Source organism: Crocuta crocuta, unplaced genomic scaffold (genome assembly GCF_008692635.1).
Source record: "Crocuta crocuta isolate KB4526 unplaced genomic scaffold, BGI_CrCroc_1.0 scaffold65, whole genome shotgun sequence".
Classification (NCBI taxonomy): domain Eukaryota; kingdom Metazoa; phylum Chordata; class Mammalia; order Carnivora; family Hyaenidae; genus Crocuta; species Crocuta crocuta.
The window spans coordinates 346,259-368,877 of record NW_027530683.1 but is presented as its reverse complement, the minus strand read 5'-3'; the positions used below and the strand labels follow the sequence as shown (position 1 = coordinate 368,877).

At 37.9% G+C, this 22,619-nt stretch overlaps 1 protein-coding gene across 5 annotated transcripts in view; it reads left to right on the top strand.

Annotated features, from left to right (window-relative positions):
* Window positions 1-22,619, top strand: part of MIA2 (MIA SH3 domain ER export factor 2) — a 114,096-nt gene that overhangs the window by 33,125 nt on the left and 58,352 nt on the right. For 2 of the 5 annotated variants that reach the window (XM_077769189.1, XM_077769187.1), the window contains exons 1-5: window positions 4,409-4,548; window positions 11,366-11,497; window positions 16,594-16,615; window positions 16,711-16,799; window positions 22,142-22,213. In XM_077769189.1, coding sequence (XP_077625315.1) covers window positions 4,486-4,548; window positions 11,366-11,497; window positions 16,594-16,615; window positions 16,711-16,799; window positions 22,142-22,213 — 378 coding nt within the window. In that variant the 5' untranslated portion in view covers window positions 4,409-4,485. Of the gene's footprint in view, window positions 1-2,294; window positions 2,427-4,408; window positions 4,549-11,365; window positions 11,498-16,593; window positions 16,616-16,710; window positions 16,800-22,141; window positions 22,214-22,619 lie in introns of those variants that run through there. The other 3 variants (XM_077769190.1, XM_077769188.1, XM_077769186.1) reach the window with 3 other exon arrangements.

Sequence of the window (22,619 nt, the reverse complement as noted above, 5' to 3'; positions counted from 1 at the left end):
AGGCTCTGTGCTGACTGCCAGCTCAGAGCCTGGAGCCTGTTTTGGAGTCTGTGACTCCCTCTCTCTCTGACCCTCCCCTGCTCACGCTCTCTCTCTCTCCAAGAAATAAATAAAAAAACATTAAAAAAAAGTTTTAAAAAGAAATAATAGGGGTCACCTGGATTCTCTCCCTGTTTCTCTGACCCTCCTCTCTGCTCTATCAAAAATAAATAAATACACTTTAAAACAAACAAACAAATAAAAAGAAATACCATACAGGTCAGACAAAACGTTCTTTGGATGAGTTTGGCCCACTAGCCACCTTTCTAAACTTTTGATCTAATATCTGATGGTGGTTGTTAATATGATTGGAAAGGCAAACTAGATAGATCTTTTATAGATAGAATTCACTGGATTTAATGATTGATTGAATGTAGCACAAAGAGGAAAATGGAAAAGTGAGGATAACTTACCAGGTTTCTAGCTTGGGTGACCAGGTAGATGGTGGTGACTGTGATAAGATTCTTAGTGAAAACTGGGCTTAATAACATATCCTTTTGCTTTCAGAGGCTTTCTCTTCACTTTATTTCTTTGCTAAGTTCCAGAGAGTTGATTACTTGGTAAATAAGCCCAGAGAAGTGATTAATTTACTCTGTGTGATTTGGTCTTAAAGATGTTGATTAAACACTTAGAAATCTGCTCCATCATAGGAGAAAAGAAAAACTAATTATTAATGATGATTATAAAAAGTCATAATAGGGGTGTCTGGGAGGCTCAGACTAGTGGTCTGGGAGTTCGAGTCCCTCACTGGGCTCTGTGCTGACAGCTCAGAGCCTGGAGTCTGCTTTGGGTTCTGTGTGTGTCTCTCTCTCTCTGCCCCTGTCCCACTCACACTCTGTTTCTCTCTCTCTCTTCCCCTCAAAAATAAATAAACATTAAAAATTTTTTTTTTAAATTATCTCATAACCTTGGAAAGTCACTTATTCTGTAGGGCAATCTCAAATTTAAAACTCTAGTGTCAGAAGCTGAGACTAGATGACAGTCTGCTGGTTAAAACTGACTTGTGCATTGTTTAAAAAATTATCAACTAGTTGGCAACATTTAAAAGGAGAGTTCATACAAAAATCTGAATTTCTGGGTTCTCCTAAAAACGTAGAAAAAAACAGAAGGCTGTAATTTATAGTCTCCCATTTTCACATGGCCAAAAAAACTCAACGAGAATAGTACTTGCATTGAATACGCATGAATTCTTCATTTTCCTGCATTTATTTCACCTGTTTGGCCTTTATAGGGCTTTAAGTTCATAATGTTTAGACCAAGTGCGCTGAAGACTTCCTGCCAGGTCTAGAATTCTAACTATCTCAGTGCATCTACTAGGTTCCCATAATATAGTTTTGAAATGCTGCAAGTAAATGGAAAATTTGAGCAATTTTCCAGTTAAATTTAAGTGAAAGGGTTTCCTTTTGTTTTGTCTAAATGTTTCAGGTAATTGTTTCTATTTGCTAGTAATTTCAGTTTGATTTTGTTCACATATACTTTCTTTGAATTGTTCAAGTAATAGGAATTAATACCACTTTGTATCTACTTTATTTTTTAATTGAGGAGGCTCTTTACATTCTAACATTTATCTATCCTAACTAAATGTTTCATTTATATGTGGAATAAAAAATGGAAATTACCTAGCTCTTGTTCAACAGGTAACTCCTGATTCAATATGCTCTGAGAACAACTCTTACATCACTAGTAGTACAGAGAATGAAAGCGTGGCTCAGCATGTTTGGTTTTCTTCCAAAGGACTAGATCCTATAGCCTATGACATTGCCTGTTTAACTAAATGGGCGTTAACTATTGCTTACAGCTTAGCAACAGGGCCCTTCATAGGGGAAATCAGTTTCTAGATTGTGGACAAGGTTTATTGGTTAGCATGTTTCCAGTGTTCTTGGATGGTTCCTAGCAGCTGTCACTAACATAGGAGCATTTGTTCTCCATTTCCTTTAAAGCAGGCCTAGATAAGGCAGCAAAACCCCATGTCTTCCTGAGAACGTCTTTGAGTATCTTTTACATAGCAAAAGCCGTATATTCTATATGAATAGACTATAGAATAAAACATTCAATTTAAATTTTATCAGTTATCAAATTCAGGATATCTCTTTTCAATTGTAGATTTTTTAAGAGGTACTAATACATACGATGTTTAAGAAAAAAACCGTAATCAGGAGTGATGTCCATGAAATTGGATTATAGGTTGGTAGTCACAACTCCACCTACAGCACCCCTTTACCACACAAGTGTCAAAACAGGATCAGTCAGTATGAAACAGGAGAGTGCAGGATGTATTAGATTCTGAAATCTTTCTCAAGGATATGGGGAATTTTGTAAAACTTTATTTACATGTTATTTTAACATGAACTTTGTGAAAAATGGAATTGAAAGATCTAGAGGACGAGGTAAGTTTATATATAACTATTAACTATACAAAAGAGAAATTAGGTTTGAATTTGGCACTGAGTTTTAAGTTTTACTGTTTTTTTGCTATAGGGGAATATTTTAGAGTTTTCAAAAATTTCATTTATTCTTTTGTCCCTAATCTATGTTCTTCGTGTTTGGAATGGTAATTATTGAAAAATTGGAAAAGGGCACTGCCTTAGGGGTGGGCAAAAGAGTTAAAAAAATATTTTAGGTTATAAATAAGTCCTGAAAACTGAAAATGATTTGAGTTTTCTGAAAATGTTCAGACATTAAAGAATTTTTGTCAAGTAATACAAGGCTCTAATTGAGGCATGCATTGTTCTAAGATTCTCTGAAATTTTAAGTATAAACTTTTGGTTATGCTTCTGTTTGACTTTAATAAGCTATTAACATAATTTAATTTCAATACACACTGACCAACATATATGAAGGTTGTGTAATATCTTAAAAATGGAGAATTATTAAGCAATTTCTGCTACTTTCTGATACCGATAGTTTAGTTCCTGAAACTCCTTAGGCTGATGTGGCAAAAGAGAGCACTTCAAGTTCCAAAAAACTAGGCCCCATTTTGGCCCTCAAATCATTTGCTGTGAACTTGGGACATTTTCTTTCTTTCTTTCTTTTTTTTTTTTTTAAATTCTTTTTGGCTCATTTGTTGCTGCCAGCTTACATTAAGGAAATTTCCTAAGGATTTAGGATTTTGTTCAACTATTGAGTTCTCTCGAGTGATCTGTTTAGGAAGAAGTATCTGCTCTTTTTTGTTGCTTTCCTAAGAACTTGTAGAAAGCCGAGCTTGTTGAGGATTATTATTGCTGGCAAGAAAGACTCAGGGGTTATCCTCTACACCTATGTCAGCTAAAAGTCTCACACGAACGCATCCAGCCCTCTGTACTTTATTCAACAGACCTAAAAATAGGTCCTAAATTTAGAAGGCAAGGTGCTACTTTTAGCTCCCCTTCTCAGAGAACAGCAGTCGCCCAGCCAAGGTCCACAGGGGTCTGTTTTAGCGTTTGGGTAACGAGGGGCTCATAGAATTTAAGGATAGTTCTGCCTAGCAAATGCCCAGGTAACTTAGGTAGAAATGCTTAAACCGCTCGAACCTCCTTTGGGCAGTGGATGTTCTCTAGCATGGGAGAGGTTAAACTCTGCTCGAATCACAGCTGCCCCGAGACGCCTTCCCGTCCAAAGTCCAAAGTCCGTACGCGGTTGGCAGGACGCACAGGCACCGGCCCTGCAAGCCATTTTCTGACTGGAATGAAGGCTGTGGCCGGTTTCCTTGGGCCGGCAGCGTCCCCCGGGGTACGGTGCTGCCAGGGCTTCAGTGGGGGTGCTGACAGGCTCTTGACGCACTGGGAGAGGAAAGCGCTGGGGGCTGGTGCTTGACCTGGCCTCCGCCCTTGGGTCGAGTGGTCGCGCCGCGCTCACCCCTTGGAGTTTCACGCCTAGGGATCTCCTCGCCGCTACTGCGGCTAGATGTCGGGAGTCCTGAGCCGTAGCCGTAGTCTTCTGGGCTAGCGGCCCACACTACAACGCAGAGCCTGAAGCCAAATTCCACTGCATCCGCCTCGAGATCCTCAACTTCCAAGGGTCGTCGGCTTGGCCAGGTAGAGCGCCGGCCCCTTTAAGAACGAAAGGCAAGGACACGTCTACGAACCTCGCGCGAAGATGGAGGGGAAACTTACCGCATCCCGGCGTCCCCGCCTCCCCGCCTCGGCCTGGCCGAAACCAAATCGAGGGGTGGGCGGTGAGGAGAGGGCTAGTCGCAGGCGCCTGCGAGATGGGTATGGACCTTCGGATCTTCGGGATATAGAGTATAACGAGGGGTGAGGCGCCTCGGTTGGAGAGCGTTGCACACTTGAGGCCTGTCGGCCTCTTTCCCTCTATCAACCCCCCTCAGCCGGCTCCGCAGTGGTGTGTTCCTGTTGCTGGGTGCAGGTTTGGGTTCCGGACCGAAAGCTGTGTGTTCTCTGCCGCTTGTTGTGTGTGGCTCTGCCAGGCCCTGGCTGTGGCCGCTACTGCTGAGGCAGCCTTGGCGCCATGGAGGGTCTCGGGACTGCCCCTCAGTCGGTCTTGGGGCTGGTCCTGGAAAAGCTACGCAGGGTGAGTCCTGGCACGATCAGTGTTACTTGGCCCAGGGGTCGCAGGAGCCTCCTGGGGAAGGAAGCTTGGAGGTCTGAGCGGAGGTGGCTAGGGTCCTGAAGCCAGTCCTCACCTGCTGTCGGGCTTCGGCCTGTGTCCGAGGCTGGTTCGTAGGCAGCTTAGGTGGGTTTTTATGTGGTGGAAAGGGGCCAGGAGATCAGGAAGGTGAAGAGAGCATTTGCCTGGCAGGATTTTGCAAAGGTGTGTTTAATGTTTTCGGATTCCTAAAACGATTTCCTTTTCTGTCATGTTATTTATTTTGAACATGGATCAGTGACACGTGGTTCTCCCGACTGTGAGAAACTTGAGGACTGATCCTCCGAAATGAATTCCTTTTAGTGATGAAACTTCTGGTTGTCTTGAAAGGACACCTCAGCCTGGATGGGGAGTTGAGATTGTAATCCTGCGTTTTCTTTTACTAAAGAATGCTCTTCTGAGATACTTTACCGTGAGATTGTTCTTCGTTTCTTTTTGTGTGCTTTTAGTATAAAACGTCGTGCTAATGTAAAATTTGGAGATATTGAACTCCCAGTGCTCAAAATTTCTATATTTTTTAAGGTCAGTTTATAATCAGGTTGCATAGATTTTTCTCAAGTGTCTTTGGTGACATGTTTAGGGGCACTTCTGTTCCTGTGTTTTAGACTGTTTGCATTAAACAAGTTTTTTAAAGTATTGGACCAGTTATGATTATTGGTTTCTTGTTAACCTAAATTAAAAAGTATTGTTATGGTATTCATTCATTCAGTTATAGTGTGTATAGTGATTGTGTGTGTGTGTGTGTGTGGTGGGGTGTGTGTATGTATGTGTGTGTGTGTGTGTATGACAGTTCTGTGGAGAATCGGAACGGACTGAGTTTGGGCCTCTGGTTCATGCTGTCTGTTAAGGGAGAGAAGACAAAAACAGTACAACGTAGGGGCAACTGGGTGGCTCAGTCTTTTGAGCAACTGACTTTGCCTCAGATCGCGATCCGGTTCATGAGCTCGAGCCCTGCGTTGGGCTCTGGAACTCAGTGGCTGGAGCCTGCTTTGGCTGCTGTGTCTCCCTCTCTTTCTGTCCTCCTCCCACGCATGCTCTCTCTCTCTCTCTCTCTCTCACAAAAATAAACATTTTAAAAATTAAAAATAGTACAACGTAGAAACCAGTGAAATGCTTATCAAAGCATGCACAGAAAGTGCTAGGGAAATTGAAGGGTGGGAGAGATTGTATTTTCTTGAGTGTTTAGGAAAGCCTTTCCAGGCCAACCAAGTAGCTTAAGCAGAAGAGGCATGAAACAGCATCGTGTGTGCGGGGAACTCACAGTTTTACTAGAACAAATTGGGCTTGGAATGGTGTGCAGTGATGTTTGCTGGAGACATAAGTAGGTTCTAGTCAATGGCTAGACTTTCGGTTTAAATAGAGCTTCCTAATAATAGTGTATAGATGAGATGTAAGGAAAACAAAACTAGAAACAGGGTGTAGGGAAGAGATGACAGAGTAGTCAAATAGTGATAAAGAAGAGAATATTGAATGGGGAAAATATTTAGTAGCTAAGAGCCATAATGGGTAGGATTTTGTCGATTGGATGTGAAGAATGAGAGAGAGAGAAGGCATCTAGAATGACTCCTAGGTTTCTGGCTATGGTAGCTTATTCATTCACAGAGAGGGGTTTATAGGAAGAGAAGCATATTGTGGCATGAGTGATGATTTCAGGTTGTACATGTTTCCTTTTCTTCACTAAAAACAACAGTAATCAAAACTTAGTTTTTATTAGGACTGTGAATGGAGAGACACATGGGGAATTGCAGAATTCTTGTAGAATTTTTTCTTCTGTGAACATATTTTCACCTGGATGATTTCTTTGCTAAAAGCCTCTATGCTTACCACGTGGGCCTGGGGGCTAGGATGGCACAACACCGTTCTGCTTTTTATTTTATTTTTTTAGTTAAAAAATGATTTTTTTGAACTATAATTCATGTAAGATTCCGTCTTTTAGAGTGTCCAGTGATAATTTTTTTGTATATTCACTGTGTTGTGCAGCCGTCACCACAATTCCAGAATTTTTCCATCAACCCAAAAAGAACCCCTGTACTTATTAGCAGTCATTCCCAATTTTCCCCTCTCTCCATCACTTGACAACCACTAATCTACTTTTTGTCTCTATGAATTTGACAATTCTGGACATTTCATGTAAATGGAATCCTGTAATATGTGGCCTTTATGACTTCTTTTACTTAGCATGCTTTCATCCATGTTGTAGCAAGTAATAGTACTTCATTCCTTTTTATGGCTAATAAATATTCCATTGTATGGATATGCCACATTTTGAATATCCATATAGTTAATGGACATTTGGGTTGTTTTCACTTTTTTGACTATTATGAATAATACTGCTGTGGACATTTGTATATAAGTTTTTTTGTGAATGTTTTCTGTTCTTGTGGGTATATACCTAGGAGTGGAATTACTGGGTCATATTTACCACATGTTTAAGTTTTTGTTTTCCACAGATGCTGTACCACTTTACATCCCCACCAGCAATTTTCTAATTTTTCTACATCCTCTCCAATACTTTTTTTTTCTTTTTAGCCATCTTAGTGAGTGTAAAGTGGTATCTCATTGTGGTTTGCATTTCCATTCCCCTAATTTTAATGATGTTGAGCATCTGTATATATACTTATTCACCGTTTGTGTATCTTCCTTGGAGAAATATCTATTCCTTTCTTTTTGCCATTTAAAAAAAGTCGGGTTATTTATCTTTTTATTGTTGAAGTCACAAGAGTTCTTTTATATATTCAGGATACTGGACTCTTATCACATACATGATTTGCAAATATTTTTTCCCAGTGTGGGTGGTTTTTCACTGTCTTGATGGTGACCTTTGAAGCATGAAGATCTAGGGTGCCTAGTGGCACATTTGGTTAAGTTCTAACTCTTGATTTTGGCTCAGGTCATGATCTCACAGCTTTGAGTTTGAGCTCCACTTCAGATTGTCTTTCTCTCCTTTCTCTGCCCCTCTATTGCTTGTGTACTCTCTCTCTCAATATAAATTAATACACTTTAAAAAAAGTTTTGTAGCACAAAGATTAAAAATTGTTTTTTAATGTTTATTTTTTTTTTTTTAGAAAGAGAGAGAGAGAGACAGAGCACGAATTGGGGGAGGAGCAGAGAGAGAGGGAGACACAGAATCCAAAGAAGGCTCTAGGTTCCAAGCTGTCAGCACAGAGCCTGATGCAGGGCTGGAACTCACAAACTGTGGGATCATTAACCTGAGTTGAAGTCGGCTGCTTAACCAGCTGAGCCACCCAGCCCTGATGCACAAAGATTTTAAATTTTGATGAAAACTAATTTATTTTTTTCTTTGGTTGTTTGTGCTTTTGGTGTCATATCTAAGAAACAATTGCTTAAAATGAGGTTATAGGGAGTCTGGGTGGCTTATTTGGTTAAGCCTCTGACTCTTGATTTAGGCCCATGTCATGATGAGGGTTCGAGCCCTGCGTCAGGCTTTGCAGTCCACAGCATAGAGCCCGCTTGTGATTCTCTCCCTCCCTCTCTCTCTGTCTCCCTTCCCCTCCCCTTGTTTTCTCTCTCTCTGTCTCTTTTGAAATAAATATATAAACTTCCAAAAAAAAAAATAAAATAAGATCACAAAGATTTACAACTATGATTCCTTCTAAGAGTTTTAACTCTTACATTAGGGTCTATGACCCATTTCAAATTATGGTATGAGATCCACTTGTCCCAGTAACATTTGTTGAAAAGCCTATTCTTTCTTCACTGATATATTTTGCTACTGCTGTTGAAAATCAATTGACCATAAATTTATTTCTGAATACTCATTTCTATCCCATTGTTCATATGTCTATTCTTAGGCTGTTGCTAAACTGTCTTGATTGTGATAGCTTATAGCAAATTTTGCAATAGGGAAGTATGAGTACTGCAACATTGTTTTCTTTTCTTTTCTTTTTTCTTGTCTGTTTGTCTATCTATGGCTATATAGCTATAGAGAAGGAACTGATATATACCTTGCATTTCTCTATAAACTTTAGGATCAGTCTGTCCATTTTTTGCAAAAGAGACAGTTGGACTATTGATAGGGATTGCATTGATTTTGTAGATCAATTTGGGGACTCTTTCCATAAGGACAATATTAAGTCTTCTAATTTGAAACATAGGATGTCTTTCTGTTCATTTAGAACTTAAATTTCTTTCAACAGTGTTTTGTAGTTTTCAGAGGATAAGGTTTGCACTTACTTTGTTAAAGTTATTCCTAAGTCTCTTATTCTTTTTGATGCTATTGTAAATGGAAATGTTTTTTAATTTCGTTTTCAGATTGTTTACTGCTATTGTATAGAAAATAGGGTTGATTTTTCTGTATTGATTTTGTATCCTACAATGTTGCTGAACTTGTGTATTAGCTCTAATAGTTTCTTATTTAGAATTCTTATTTTAGAATTTTAAGATTATTTAGGATTTTATGTAAAATTATGCCATCTTCAAATGGGGACAGTTTTAGTTTTTCCTTACCAGTATAAATGTCTTTGGTTTTTTTTTTTTTCTTGTTTAATTGCCTTGGCCAGAACCTCCAGTACAATATTGCATGAATATGGAGAGAGTGGATATCCATATCTCATTCTTGATTTTATTTTTCTTTTGCTTTTAAAATTTACGTATTCAAATAATCCCTGTACCAAGAGTGGGGCTCGAACTTACGACTTTGAGATCAAAAGTCACATACTTTTCTGACTGAGCCAGCTAGGCATCTTCCTTGTTACAGATTTTAAGGTGAAAGCTTTCAATTTTTCACCATTAAGTAAGATGTTGGCTGTTGGTTTTTCATAAATGTCCCTTATTAGGTTGAGAAAGTTCCCTTCAGTCCTAGTTTGTTGAATGTTTTGATCATAAAAGATGTTGCGTTTTGTTGAATATCTTTTCTGTGTCTATTGAGATTTTTCTTTTTCGACTAATATGGTATATAATGTTGATTTATTTTTATGTGTTGAACCAACCTTGTTTTCTGGTATAAATTCCACTTGGTCATGGTGTATAATTCATTCTTTATGGTCCTAGATTTGGTTTGCTAATATTTGGTTGAAAACTTGCATTTATGTCATATATTGATGTTGTGTTTTTCTTCTCCTGTGATATGTTAGTTTGGCTGTCATACCAAGTTAATACTGCCCTCATAGAATGAATTAGGAAGAGTTCCCTCCTCTTTTGTTTTTTGGAAGAGTCTGAGAATGATTGGCATTAATTCTTTTGTAAACTTTTGGTAAAATTCACTAGTGAATATATCTGGTCTTGGGCTTTTCTTTGATGGAGTTAAAAAAAATGCTAACACATTTCTTGTGAGCTGGTAACTAGGGTAATGTAGGGAGAGGGAGAGATTAAAGGGTTATCTTTATTAGAAAAGGTATAATCAGGTTTATTTAATACAGGTTAATGAAGTATAGACAGCAGTTTGGAAGGAGTACTTTTATGAGTCAGAGTTATAAAATACATCTGGGAAATGAGAATAGACATTTAAGGGTGTTTTTCTAGGTAGGAAGGTCCTAGAAAGTAAAGATTTGTCATATGGACTTTGGATTGAACCGTGGAAAGAATCAGACCTGATTAGACTTTAGTTTTTTTCTGAAAAAGATATTTTTCTTTTCCCCCCTACTATTCTCCTTTCTGTGATTGACTAATGTCTAGGGCCTGGTAACAAAGAAAAGAATAACCCCATTGGGTGAGGATGAATAATGAGCTGACCCAGAGAAAGATGAAATATAGGAGGAATTGTAAAAGCCTTAGGCTGTTTTGTGCTGAAGACCTGCTAGGGAGAGAAGTAGTATGGAAAGGCCATGGTTACAAGATCATGGTCTTTGAAGGAGGATTGATAGAAATAGTTGCCTTTACTGAATACCTGCCATGTATGTTCAAACAGCGTTATTCCCATGAAAGATAAGAGAATGGAGCCCCAGAAGTAGGGTAGATAGAGGCATTCAGATTCTAAACCCAAAGCTTCATCATTGTTTTCAGACTTTTTTTTTCCTAAGCTACAGTTCTCCCCTCCCCTCCCCCGCCCAGACCGTGGGGAAATCTTAAATGGAACCCAGTATATTCTATACATAAAAGCTATTTGATAGCAGGGTAAGAGCACCGAACTCAGATTCTTTCTTTGGCCTTCTCTCTTTTTACTCTCAGAAGCTCTGAGGCATCTCCGTAGAACTCCAGTTTGGAAATCACTGATTTTCACCATGCTGCTATTTTTCATCACTTGATGATTGAACATTGCCAGAAAAGTACATGTGATACCTTCTGTTTGGTAGTCTGGCAGCTTACTTCATGAAAAGGGTGTTAATAGTGTTTACACATAAACTTGTACTTATGTTTGTGTCTTGGTTTGTGTGGGCTGCTATAATAAAAATACCACAGACTGGGTGGCTAGTAAAAAGTAACATTGTTCTCAGTTCTGGAAGCTGAGAAGGCCAAGGTGAAGGAGCAGCAGATCCTGGGTCTGGTGAGGATATACTTCCTGATTCATTCTTCTTATAACCTCACATGGTGGAAAGGTCAAGAGAATTCTCTGTGGCCTTTTTTATAAAGGCACTAATTCCATTCATGAGGGTCCCATTCTCATGACCTAATCACCACCCCTAAGCCTCACTTCCAAATAACCATCACACTGGGGATTTGGTTGCAACATATGAATTTTGTGGGGCTACAAACATTCCATGTATAGCAAGCAGTTTGTAATCAACATTTTTTTTAAATCAAACATATGTGCCTTTTTAAGAAGTTAATTTTCTTATTCTTCAAGGTTGTGGCAGCATTGCCCGAAGATATGAGACCAGGCCCTAATCCTTATGGTTTCCCATGGGAAATGGTAATATGTGCAGGTGGTGTTGGAGTTTTTGCTGTTCTCTTATTTTTGTGGAGAAGTTTTCGATCGGTAAGTAACCAATATTAAGAGAATATTCATCTGCCTTCAGGTTGAGCAATTAATATAAGAAACATCTTTTGGGGCACCTGGGTGGGTCTGTTGGTTAATTGTCCAATTTCAGCTCAGGTCATGATTTTGTGGTTCATGGGTTTGAGCCTGTGTCAGGCTCTGTGCTGGCAGCTCAGAGCCTGCAGCCTGCTTCTGATTCTGTGTCTCCCTCTTTCTCTGCTGCTCACCCACTCATGCTCTGTCTCTCCTTCAACAAGAAGTAAACATTAAAGAAAATAAAAAAAGAAACATCTTTTATTTTAAGGAAGCACGTTAGCTTATTGTTACGTGTATTCCTCATGTTGATGTGTAGCTACTAGAAACTGAATATGGATTTTAGAGGAATTTTTCTAAGTGTAAAAAATTTTTTTTTTAATATTTTTTATTTATTTCTAGGAGAGAGAGAGAGAGAGAGAGAGCGTGAGCAGGGGAGGGTCAGAGAGAGAGGGAGTCACAGACTCTGAAACAGGCTCCAGGCTCCGAGCTGGCAGTCAGCACAGAGCCCGACGTGGGGCTCGAACCCACGAACCGCGAGATCATGACCTAAACGAAAGTCGGATGCCTAACTGACTAAGCCACCCAGGCGCCCCTCTAAGTGTAAAAATTTTTAAGACTTTCTTTGTAGTATTCTACCCTAATACTCTACCTTTCTTTCTGATTTATTTATTTATTTAGATCTGTGTTTATTGTTAGATTTTTTTTTAATGTTTTTTATTTCAAGGAGAGAGAGAGAGAGACAGCGTGAGCAGGGGAGGGTCAGAGAGAGAGGGAGTCACAGACTGAAACAGGCTCCAGGCTCTGAGCTGGCAGTCAGCACAGAGCCCGATGCGGGGCCCGAACCCACGAACCGCGAGATCATGACCTAAGCGAAAGTCGGACGCTTAACCGACTAAGCCACCCAGGTGCCCTATAGATCTGTGTTTATTGTTAACAACATACTAAGCATTTGTGAATTTACCATTCAACCTGAAACCAGAAACATGGACTGTCACTTACATTTAGGTGATCTTCCCTCATTTCATCCCCTTTTCTCCTTGTGCTAGAGGTAACCCTGTTCTGGATCCTGTGTTTATTATTCCCATGCCTTACTTTTTTTTTTTTTTTTTGGTCATATCTACATATATTTCTCAGAAGTATAATATATAATTTTATTATGGCATTGGTATCATGCCATAAGTCATATTTTGGAACTTTTTTAGTCCATCCTCTATTGCTAAGACTTATCCATATTTTTGGATGGGGCTATGATTTTTTCCATTTTGATTGCCTTAGAATATTACATTGTAAGTATATGCTACAGTTTATATGTAGATTTTATGGTTTTGGGTATTTGAGTTATTTCCAGGTTTTTTTCTGTTATAAATAGTGCTAGCGTATATTCTTATACATGTCTCCTGTAGTGTATTTGTAAGTTTTTCTTGGGAGTATACTTAATGTGAGATTACTGGGTTATAGGGTATGTGGAGATTCTACTTTTAAAAGATAATGACAAATTCTTTTCCAAATTGTCTATACCAATTTACACTCACACAAGCAATACAGAAGAGCTCCTAGAGATCTACTTGTTCTCTTTCTCCTCCAACACTTGTTATTGTTGACATTCTTTATTATTGCCATTTTGAGTGGGTATAAAATAGAGTCTTATCATAGTCTTGATTTTAATTTCTTCATCACTAACAAGATTGAAATCTCTTAATAAATTTATTGGCCATATGTGTTTGTTCTTTTTGGAAATAATTATTTAGGTCTTTAGCCATTTTTCTGTGAGTAATTTATATATTCTTGATGCCCTCCTTAGTTTGATTGATTATGAAAATGACACATTTTATTTAACATTCTGTTGTTGATGGATATTTGGGTTGTTTCCAGTTTTTGGCTACTATAGAAAGTGTTGCTATGTACATTTAAAAAAAATTTTTTTTAATGTTTTATTTATTTTTGAGAGAGAGAGAGAGAGAGACAGCGTAAGCGAGGGAGGGTCAGAGAGAGAGAAACACAGAATCGGAAGCAGGCTCCAGGCTCTGAGCTGGCTGTCAGCACAGAGCCCGACGCGGGGCTCAAACCCATGAACCATGAAATCATGACCTGAGCCGAAGTCGGACGCTTAACCGACTGAGCCACCCAGGTGCCCCATTGCTATGTACATTTTATGTGCTGTTTGAGAAACATATGTATACATTTGTCTTGTTTATATAACTAGGAGAGAAATTGCTGCATCTTAGTATAGGTAGATGTACTCAGCTTTAATAGATGTAGCAAATTTATTTTTCAAAGTTGCTCTTCATACCAGTTGACACTTTTACCAGCAATTAATGAATGTTTTAGTTGTTTTCACATCCTTACTAACACTTGATACTGATGGAATTTTAAATCTTAGCTATGTTTGAGGGTGTACATATATTTTCTTATTGTGGTTGTAATTTGTATTTCTCGGGTTACCAGTGTGGTTCAACATCTTTTCATGTATTAAAAGGCCATTTGCTTAGTCTGTAGACTGCTTCCTCAAGTCTTTAGTCCACTTTCCATTGTTTTCCTTTCTTTCTTTTTTTAAGTTCATTCATTTATTTTGGGGGGTGCAGAGAGAGACAGGGAGAGAGAATCCCAAGCAGAGTCTGCGCTGCTAGCGCAGAGCCTGATGTAGGGCTCAAACTCATGAACCATGAGATCATGACCTGAGCCAAAATAAAGAGTCTGACGCTTAACTGATTGAGCCAATCAGGTGCCTCTGTAAATTTCTTTTATATCTAATATGACAGTCTTTGTTTTTTCACTGTTTAGTCTGTCTACATATGTTATGATTACTGATGTATTTGGACTTAATTCTTTCAGCTTTGTTTGTTTATTCCACTTTTTATGTTCTTTTAAATTCTTTTGCATTGGTAAGTAAATCTTTCTACAGTGAAGATGAGAACCTTAACATACTTTCACATCCCTTGGTTTCTTTGACCTTCCAACTCAGATATAGTTCTCCTTTTCTTTGTTTTTAACTTCTCTTCTACTCTGTTCCCATCCCTTACAAACCACAAAAAATATTGCCAAGATATTTGACCCTTAATTGATATATCTCTTGCGGGTTTTCTGGATTTACTTCTTTCCATATTTGAATACTTCTTGCAAAATTGTTTTTAGTGTAGATCTTTGCATGGCAAACCTTCTGCGACTTTATTTTGAGTGCTTGAGGATATTTGAATTAAGCCCTCACTTGGAATGGTAATTTGTTTGATATAAACATTCTAGGTCCAAAATTCTGTCCTTTTAATACCTTAAAAGCCTTATTTCCATCTTTTTAAATCTCATGTTACTTATTAAAAGGTCTAATGTCAGTGTGATTCTTACTTATAAATGATCTGTTCTCTGTGAAAGCTTTTAGAATCTTTTAAGTTGTCATTCTTATTTCAGTATAACGTGTCTAAGTTTGAATATTTTTTCATTTTTAAAAATTCTCTAGAATTTTTAAATATGAGATCTTGTTTGCTTGTTTATTTATTTATTTAATATTTTAGAAAGCACAAGTGGGGAAGAGGGGAGAGAGAGACAGAAAGAATCTTTTTTTTTGTAATTAAAAAAAAAATATTTTAGAGAGAGTGCAAAGAGGAGAAAGGGGCAGAGGGAAAGGGAGAATCTTTACACTCAGCATGGAGGCTGATACATGGCTCTGTCCCACAACCCTGGGATCATGACCTGAGCTGAAATCAAGAGTAGGTTGCTCAACCGACTGTGCCACCCAGGCACGCTGTGCTGGGAGAGAGAGAGAATCTTAAGCAGGCTGTACTCTCAGTGTGGAGCCTGATGTATATCTCAGTCCCCATGACCCTGAGGTCATGACCTGAGCTGAAATCAAGAGATGGATCCTGAATTGACTGAGCCACCAGGTGCCCCTGTTTTATCTTTTTTTGATTCTAGGAGTTGTCTTCTGCATTTTACATTTTGTTTTCTCTTTCTATGACTATTTTTTAGATTTTTGTCCCTTCTGACTTCCATGTATCTTTTGTTTGTTAATTTTTTTTCAGTTTCCTGTTACATTTTGAGATTGTTCCTTAATGTGATGATTCAGTGCACTAATTTAGTTCTCATCAATACTGATTCCACAGTACCTTGACCTTAAAACTTTTGTTTTTTAATTTTATACCTATACATCTTCTGTAGATGATTTAAGACCCCATTTAAGTTCCCTAAGCCTGATCCCTTTACAAATGGAATGTTTCCTTCATTTTTTGAAGTCTGTTCAGATCCATGGTCCTACGGTAACATTTCTCAAAGTGTTATTTTGGAAAACATGATGTTATATGGGTTTCCTGAAATAGGAAGGGACCTGTTTTAAGGTCAAATATATCTATGGGGTAAATGAAATGAAACTGCTGTCTTTAAGGTTGTTATTTCAGAGCTTTCAATATGCTAATACACAATGTGACTCTTCAATAGAGAGATTTTAATATGTAGTATTTTTCCCATTGGAAAAAGAACACTCTCAGTTAATGTATATTTATACTAAGGCAATAAGAAACTAGTTGTTTTTGTTAACTTAAAGAAATGATTATTTATTCATTAAAAAATTTACTTATCTTTGAGAGAGAGAGAGACAGAGACAAAGACAGAGAGTGAGGGGGCAGAGAGAGAAGGAAAGAGAGAGAGAATCCCAAGCAGGCTCCATACTCTCAGCACGGAGCCCAATGTGGGGCCTGAGATCATGACTTGACCTGAAGCATGAGATCGTGACCTGAGCTGAAACCAAAGTCAGATACTTAGCCGACTGAGTCACCCAGGTGCCCCCCAAAATGTTTATTTTTGATGGGGGTTGGAGGGGCAGAGAGAGAGGGTGACACAGAATCTGAAGCTGGCTCCAAGCTCTGAGCTGTCAGCACAGACGGACCCTGATGTGGGGTTCAAACTCATGAACTATGAGATTATGACTTAAGCAGAAGTCAGTCACTTAACCAACTGAGCCACGTTGGCATCCCAGAAACCAGTTATTTTTAAATTGATAGTAGAAGTTAAATAAATTAGATCTACTTGAGTGTGTATTTTGGTTAATGTAATTTTGTTAATTTTTTTTCCAGGTTAGAAGCCGGCTTTATGTGGGTAAGCTCTTTTTTCTATTCTAGATCTCATCATTATTGTTTATATTTTTGAAACTGAAAACAATTTACATATGATAATATGAAATTTTTTTTCAGGAAGAGAGAACAAGCTGGCTGTAGAACTTTCTAAACTGCTTGATGAAAAATGTAAACTACTTGAAAAATTTAGCCTTGTTCAGAAAGAGGTAAGACATATTTCAAAATGTTAACGTACATGTTAGAGCCTGAAGACTACACTTTTCAGGGCAGATACTTCTGTGTACATTTAAGATTATTAATGCCTTGTTTGCAAGGTGGAGAGTTTAGTTGCTTTTCATATTAACAGTTGTATTAATTTTAACCACTGTAGGAAGAGCATAGTGATGTTTCATTGTGGTTTCATTTTCATTTCCCTGACTAATGAGGTTAAGCAACTTTTTCATACGTTTATTGGCCAATGGATTGCCTTTTGTGAAGTTGCCTGTTTGTGTTTTTTTTTTTTTTTTTCCATTTTTAGTTTTCTTATTTGAAAAGTTATGGTTATCTGTTTTTCCTTTTTGATATGTAGAATATTTTCTATTTTTGAACACGAGTACTTTGTTACGTAGATGTATTGCAAATATTTTCCTTCACTGTGTGGTTTGCCTTTTTATTTCAATGGTAAGCAGAAGTTGTTAATTTTAATGTAGTCTCATTTGTTAATTTTGTCTTTATGATGACTGCTTTTTGTTTCTTATTTAAGAATTTTTGTCTAATCAAGGGTATGAAGATAATTCTTCTGTGCTACTTTTAGAAGCTTTGTTTTACTTTTCTCATATAGTCTTTGTATAAGTTTGCTAGGACCATCGTAACAAAATTTCACAGACCAGGTGGCTTACCCAACAGAAATTACTTTTTCACAGTTCTGGAGACTAGAAGTCTAAGATCAAAGTCTTGGCAGTTTGGTTTCTTAGGCCTCCTCTCCTTCACNGGTCTTTCTTCCATCCAGGTACTCATTCTTTTAGAGCCTAGCCTTAAGCCCTTATTTTAACTTAATCACGTCTTTAAAGGGCCTGTCTCCAAATACAGTCACGTTATGAGGTACTGAGGCCTCAACATATAAATTTTGGGGAAAACAGTTTAACTCAAATTTACTTAGTCTTTAATTCATCTGTGATTTGGAAGTCAAGATTCAGTGTTTTTCATATGAATATTGAATTAACCAGTACCATTTATGGAAAAGACCATCTTTTCCTTTGTTCTGTGGTGTCATCTTAAATCCAGTGCTGCATATATCTGAGTATTTCTATAAAATCTTCTGTTCTGATGGTCATTTTTAAAATTCTTGTGCCAGTATACTATTTTAATCTGTATCTTTGTACAATTCTTGATAGCTGACAGTGTAAACCTCCATGTCTGTCCTTAAAGATTGTCTTGGTGATTTTGGTACTTTGCTGTTCTCTATAGATTTTAAATCACTTCATCAGTTTACACACTTAGCCTGCTACGAATTTGATTGGGATTACATTGAATATATAGATCAATTTGGAGAGGACTGACATTTTTACAATGTTGAGTTCTTATCCATGGACTATAGTATATTCCTTTATTAACATCTTTTAAAAATTCTCTATTATTGTTTACATTTTTGTGTTGAGGTCTTCATCATAAATAACATGATATTTATATGTTATACTATATGTAATATAGTATAGCTTTTTCTTTTTTAAAAAAATGAAAAACACATCTTTTTTTTAAATTTTAGAGAGAGCATGCAAATGGGTGAGAAGGAGAGAGGGAGAGAGAGAAAATTCTAAGCAGGCTCCATGCTGAACACTAAGCATGGAGCCCAATGTGGGACTTGATCCCACAGCCCATGTCTATGGCCATACCACCCTGAACATGCCCAATCTCATCTGATCGTACAACCCTGGGGTATTACCCCTCAAAGAAACCTTGTACCCCTTAGTTATTATCCTTCATCCAGTTTCCTTTACTCCCAAGCCCTAGACAAGGAATATACCTTTTTTTTTTTTTTCTATAAATTTGTCTGTTCTGTGTTCCATTTCACATAAATGGAATCATACAACATGTGGTTCTTTGTGTCTGGCTTTTTTTCACTTAGTAAAATGTTTTCTAGGTTCATTCATGTTGTGTATAGATTTGTCTATTCTGGAGTGCCTGGGTGGCTCAGTCAGTTAAGTGTCCTACTTAGGCTCAGGTCATGATCTCATAGTTTGGGAGTTCGAATCCTGTATCAAGCTTTGTGCTGACAGCTCAGAACTTGGTGCCTGCTTCAAATTCTGTCTCCCTCTGTCTCTCTGCCCCTCCTTCACTCATTCTCTCTCTCTCAAAAAAATTATAAAAGTAAACATTAGATTCGCCTATTCTGGATGTTTCACATAAATGGAATCATATAATATATAGGCTTTTGTGACTGACTTTTTTCACTTACATTATGTTTTCAAGGTTCATTCATGTTGTAGTATGTATCAGTATTTAACTTTCTTTCTTTTTTTTTTTTTTTTTTGGCCAAGTACTCTTCTTGGCCACACTTTATGTATTTGTCAGTGGGTTATTCTATTTTTTGGCTACTATAAGTGATGCTGCTATGGACATTTGTGTACAAGTTTTATGCAAATATATTTTTAATTCTTTGGGGTATATTCCTATGAGTGCAAATGCTGGATCTATGTTTAACTTTTTGAGGAACTGCCAAATTGTTTTCCATAGTGGCCATACCAGTTTTTATTCCTACTAGGAATTTTTGAGTGTTCTAGTTTCTCCACATCTTTCTGAACACTTGTTACTGTCTTTTTGATTATAGCCATCCTAGTGAGTATGAAGTCATACCTCACTGTGATTTTAATTTGCATTTCCCTGATGGCTAATTGTGAGGAGCACTTATTTTTTCATGTGCTCTTTGACTATTTATCTTCTCTTGAGAAATGTCTCTTCAGTTCCTTTGCCTATTTTTGAATTGGTTTTTCATTTTATTATCAAGTTGTAACTTAGTATATTAAAGATGTGAGTTATTAGCTATGTGATTTGCAAGTATTTTCTCTCATTTCTGTGGGTTGTCTCTTCACTTTCTTGGTATCTTTGAAGCATGAATTTTTTTTCCTAAAAAACTTTTTTAATGTTTATTTTTTTTGAGAGAGAGAGAGAGAGACAGAGTGTGAGTGGGGAGGGCAGAGAGAGAGGGAGACACAATATCTGAAGCAGATTCCAGGCTCTAAGTTGTCAGTACAGAGCCTGACATGGGACTTGAACTTATGAACTATGAGATCACGACCTGAGCCAAAGTGGTTATGCTTTTTTTGGTGTTTAAGAAACCATTGTTTAAAACAGCTCACAAAGATTTGCACCTTTATTTCCTTCTAAAAGTTTTATGGGATTAGTTCTTATGTTTAGGTCTTTGATTTGTTTGGAATTAATTTTTGTAAATTGTGTGACAGAATCCAAAGCAGGCTCCAAGCTCTGAGCTGTCAGCACAGAGCCCGATGCAGGGCTTGAACCCATGAATGTGAGATAATGACCTGAGCCAAAGTTGGAGGCTTAACACACTGAGGCACCCAGGCATCCTTTTTTTTTTTTTTAATTTTTTTTTTAATGTTTTATTTATTTCTAGGAGAGAGAGAGACAGACAGCGTGAGCAGGGGAGGGTCAGAGAGAGAGAGGGAGTCAGAGACTGAAACATGCTCCAGACTCTGAGCTGGCAGTCAGCACAGAGCCCGACGCGGGGCCCAAACCCACGAACCGTGAGATCATGACCTAAGCGAAAGTCGGACGCTTAACCGACTAAGCCACCCAGGCGCCCCCACCCAGGCATCCTAACCTTCCTTAGTTTAATGTCTGACCGAAAATTCTATCATTTGCCTCCCTCAGGAGTCTGTTTCTCTTGCTCATTTTTTCTTTTGGGTCTTAGTTGAATCTTGTATTGGTCAGTGACAGGTTATTTGTAGAGAAAAATTTGAAGTTGTGCATGATGTTTCTTTAGTGAGGATTTGCTATTGCTTCTCATAGGCAGCTAGGCTGAGACATCACAAATCGTAGATTACTTTAATGACAGATTAAAATATTTGGAAGTTTGGCCTCATTTCAAGGGATTGGTCTGTTTCTGGTTTAGACTTTCTTATAAGGTAGCGAATGTGTTTGGTGTTAGTTTTATATTGCTACTGTAACATGTTACCACAAATTTAGTAGCATAAAGTAACACAGGCTTATTCTCTTATAGCCTTGGAGGTCAGAAATCTAAAACCGTTCTTAATATAGGACTAAAATGAAGGTATTAGCAGATTTCCCTTCCTTTTGGAGGCAACAGGAGAGAATCTGTTCCTTGCCTCTTGCACCTTCTAGAGGCTGTCCATGTTCCTTGGCTGTTAGCTATATTGCTCTGGTTTCTGTTTCCATCTTCCCATTGTCTCTTCTCCTAATTTTGATCCTCCTACCTTCTTCTTATAAGGACTCTTGGGATTATGTTGGGTCCACCAAGATAATCCTGTATATTTTCCCCATCTGAAGATCTTTAACTTATATCTGAAAATTCTGGGAATTAGGACAGAATTTGGAGAGGTCATTCTTCAGCCTACTACAGAGTCCCATCATAAAACCTGAGCTTGGTGGCTCATCCTATTTATTGGGTCCTTAACTCCCAATTTTGCCCTGTCAGCTCCTCACTTCTTTTTTGTTTAATGTTTACTTAATTTTTAGAGAGAGAGAGACAGAGTGGGAGTGGGAGAGGGGCAGAGAGAGAGGGAGACAGAGGATCCAACGTGGGCTCCAGGCTCTGAGCGGTTTGCACAGAGCCTGATGTGGTGCTCGAACCCAGGAACTGTGAGATCATGACCTGAGCCGAAGTCCAAAGCTTAACTGACTGAGCCACCCAGGTGCCCCATTAGCTCCCCACTTGTACTAAAATTTCTGCTGAGTTTCTTGTCCTATCATCCTCTGCTTTTGGGTGGGGAGAAGGAATTGTGAAATGCTAGACTTGGTTCTCTGAGGATACTCTTTTCTATCACAGATTCTCACTATTTGGTTACCTCTCCAAATCCTTCAGACATATCTCGTGTTTTTTGTTGTTTTTTTTTTTTAACAATCTTTTTGTTCTTAGCGCAAAGATTGGTCCAAATAGTCTACTCTTCCATTTAATCACTTTTTTAAAGCATTGAAATAAGTGCATTTTGCCAAATTTTATCATATTGTATGTTTAATTTTCCTTATTTTGCATCTTTAAAAGATTTAATAAAAAATCTTCATTTGTCGTGTAATTTGAATTGCAAGTGAAAATTTTGATGGCTAGTTTAAATTAGTTTCTCTAAAGTGAATAGGGACTTGGGACCATTCTCTTAGTCTTAAGGGTGAAGTTCTCTCATTTGTTGCTCAAGCCAGTGTGTTAGCCGCCCAGTCTCTATTACAGTGGTTATATTTGAAGAACTTAATGCTAAGTAAATCGAAGTAAATTTAACATATACATAGAGGTGGATTTTGTCTGCTTTTTACATACCTGTCCAGATAAATTTAAAATAAAATTTATAGATCTTTTCCTTACAGTGTTGCTTTCTTTCAGTATGAAGGCTTAGAATCATCTTTGGAGGATGCCAACTTTGAGAAGGAGTCAACAGAAGCACAAAGTTTGGAGGTAAAAATGAATAATATGTATAATTATAAAAGTTGGGAGAGGGGCACCTGGGTGGCTCAGTCAGTTAAGCAGCCGACTCTTGATTTTGGCTCAGGCCATGATCTGATGGCTTGTGAGTTTGAGCCTTGCATCAGGCTCTGCTATGTCAGTGTGGAGCCTGCTTGGGATTCTCTTCTCTCTGCCCTTCCTCTGCTTGCATGTGCACTTGCTCTCTCTGTCTTTCAAAATAAATAATAAATAAACATAAAAAAAAAAAAGCTGGGGACAGAGTTTTACTAAATGGTATAAACTTTAAGAACAATGTATTCTCTCAAAACTATTTTAAAAGAAATGTGTAAGAGCATTTCTAGGTGTTAAAACTTAAAGAAAACATTAATTATAGGAAATAGAGCATTCTTATAAAACA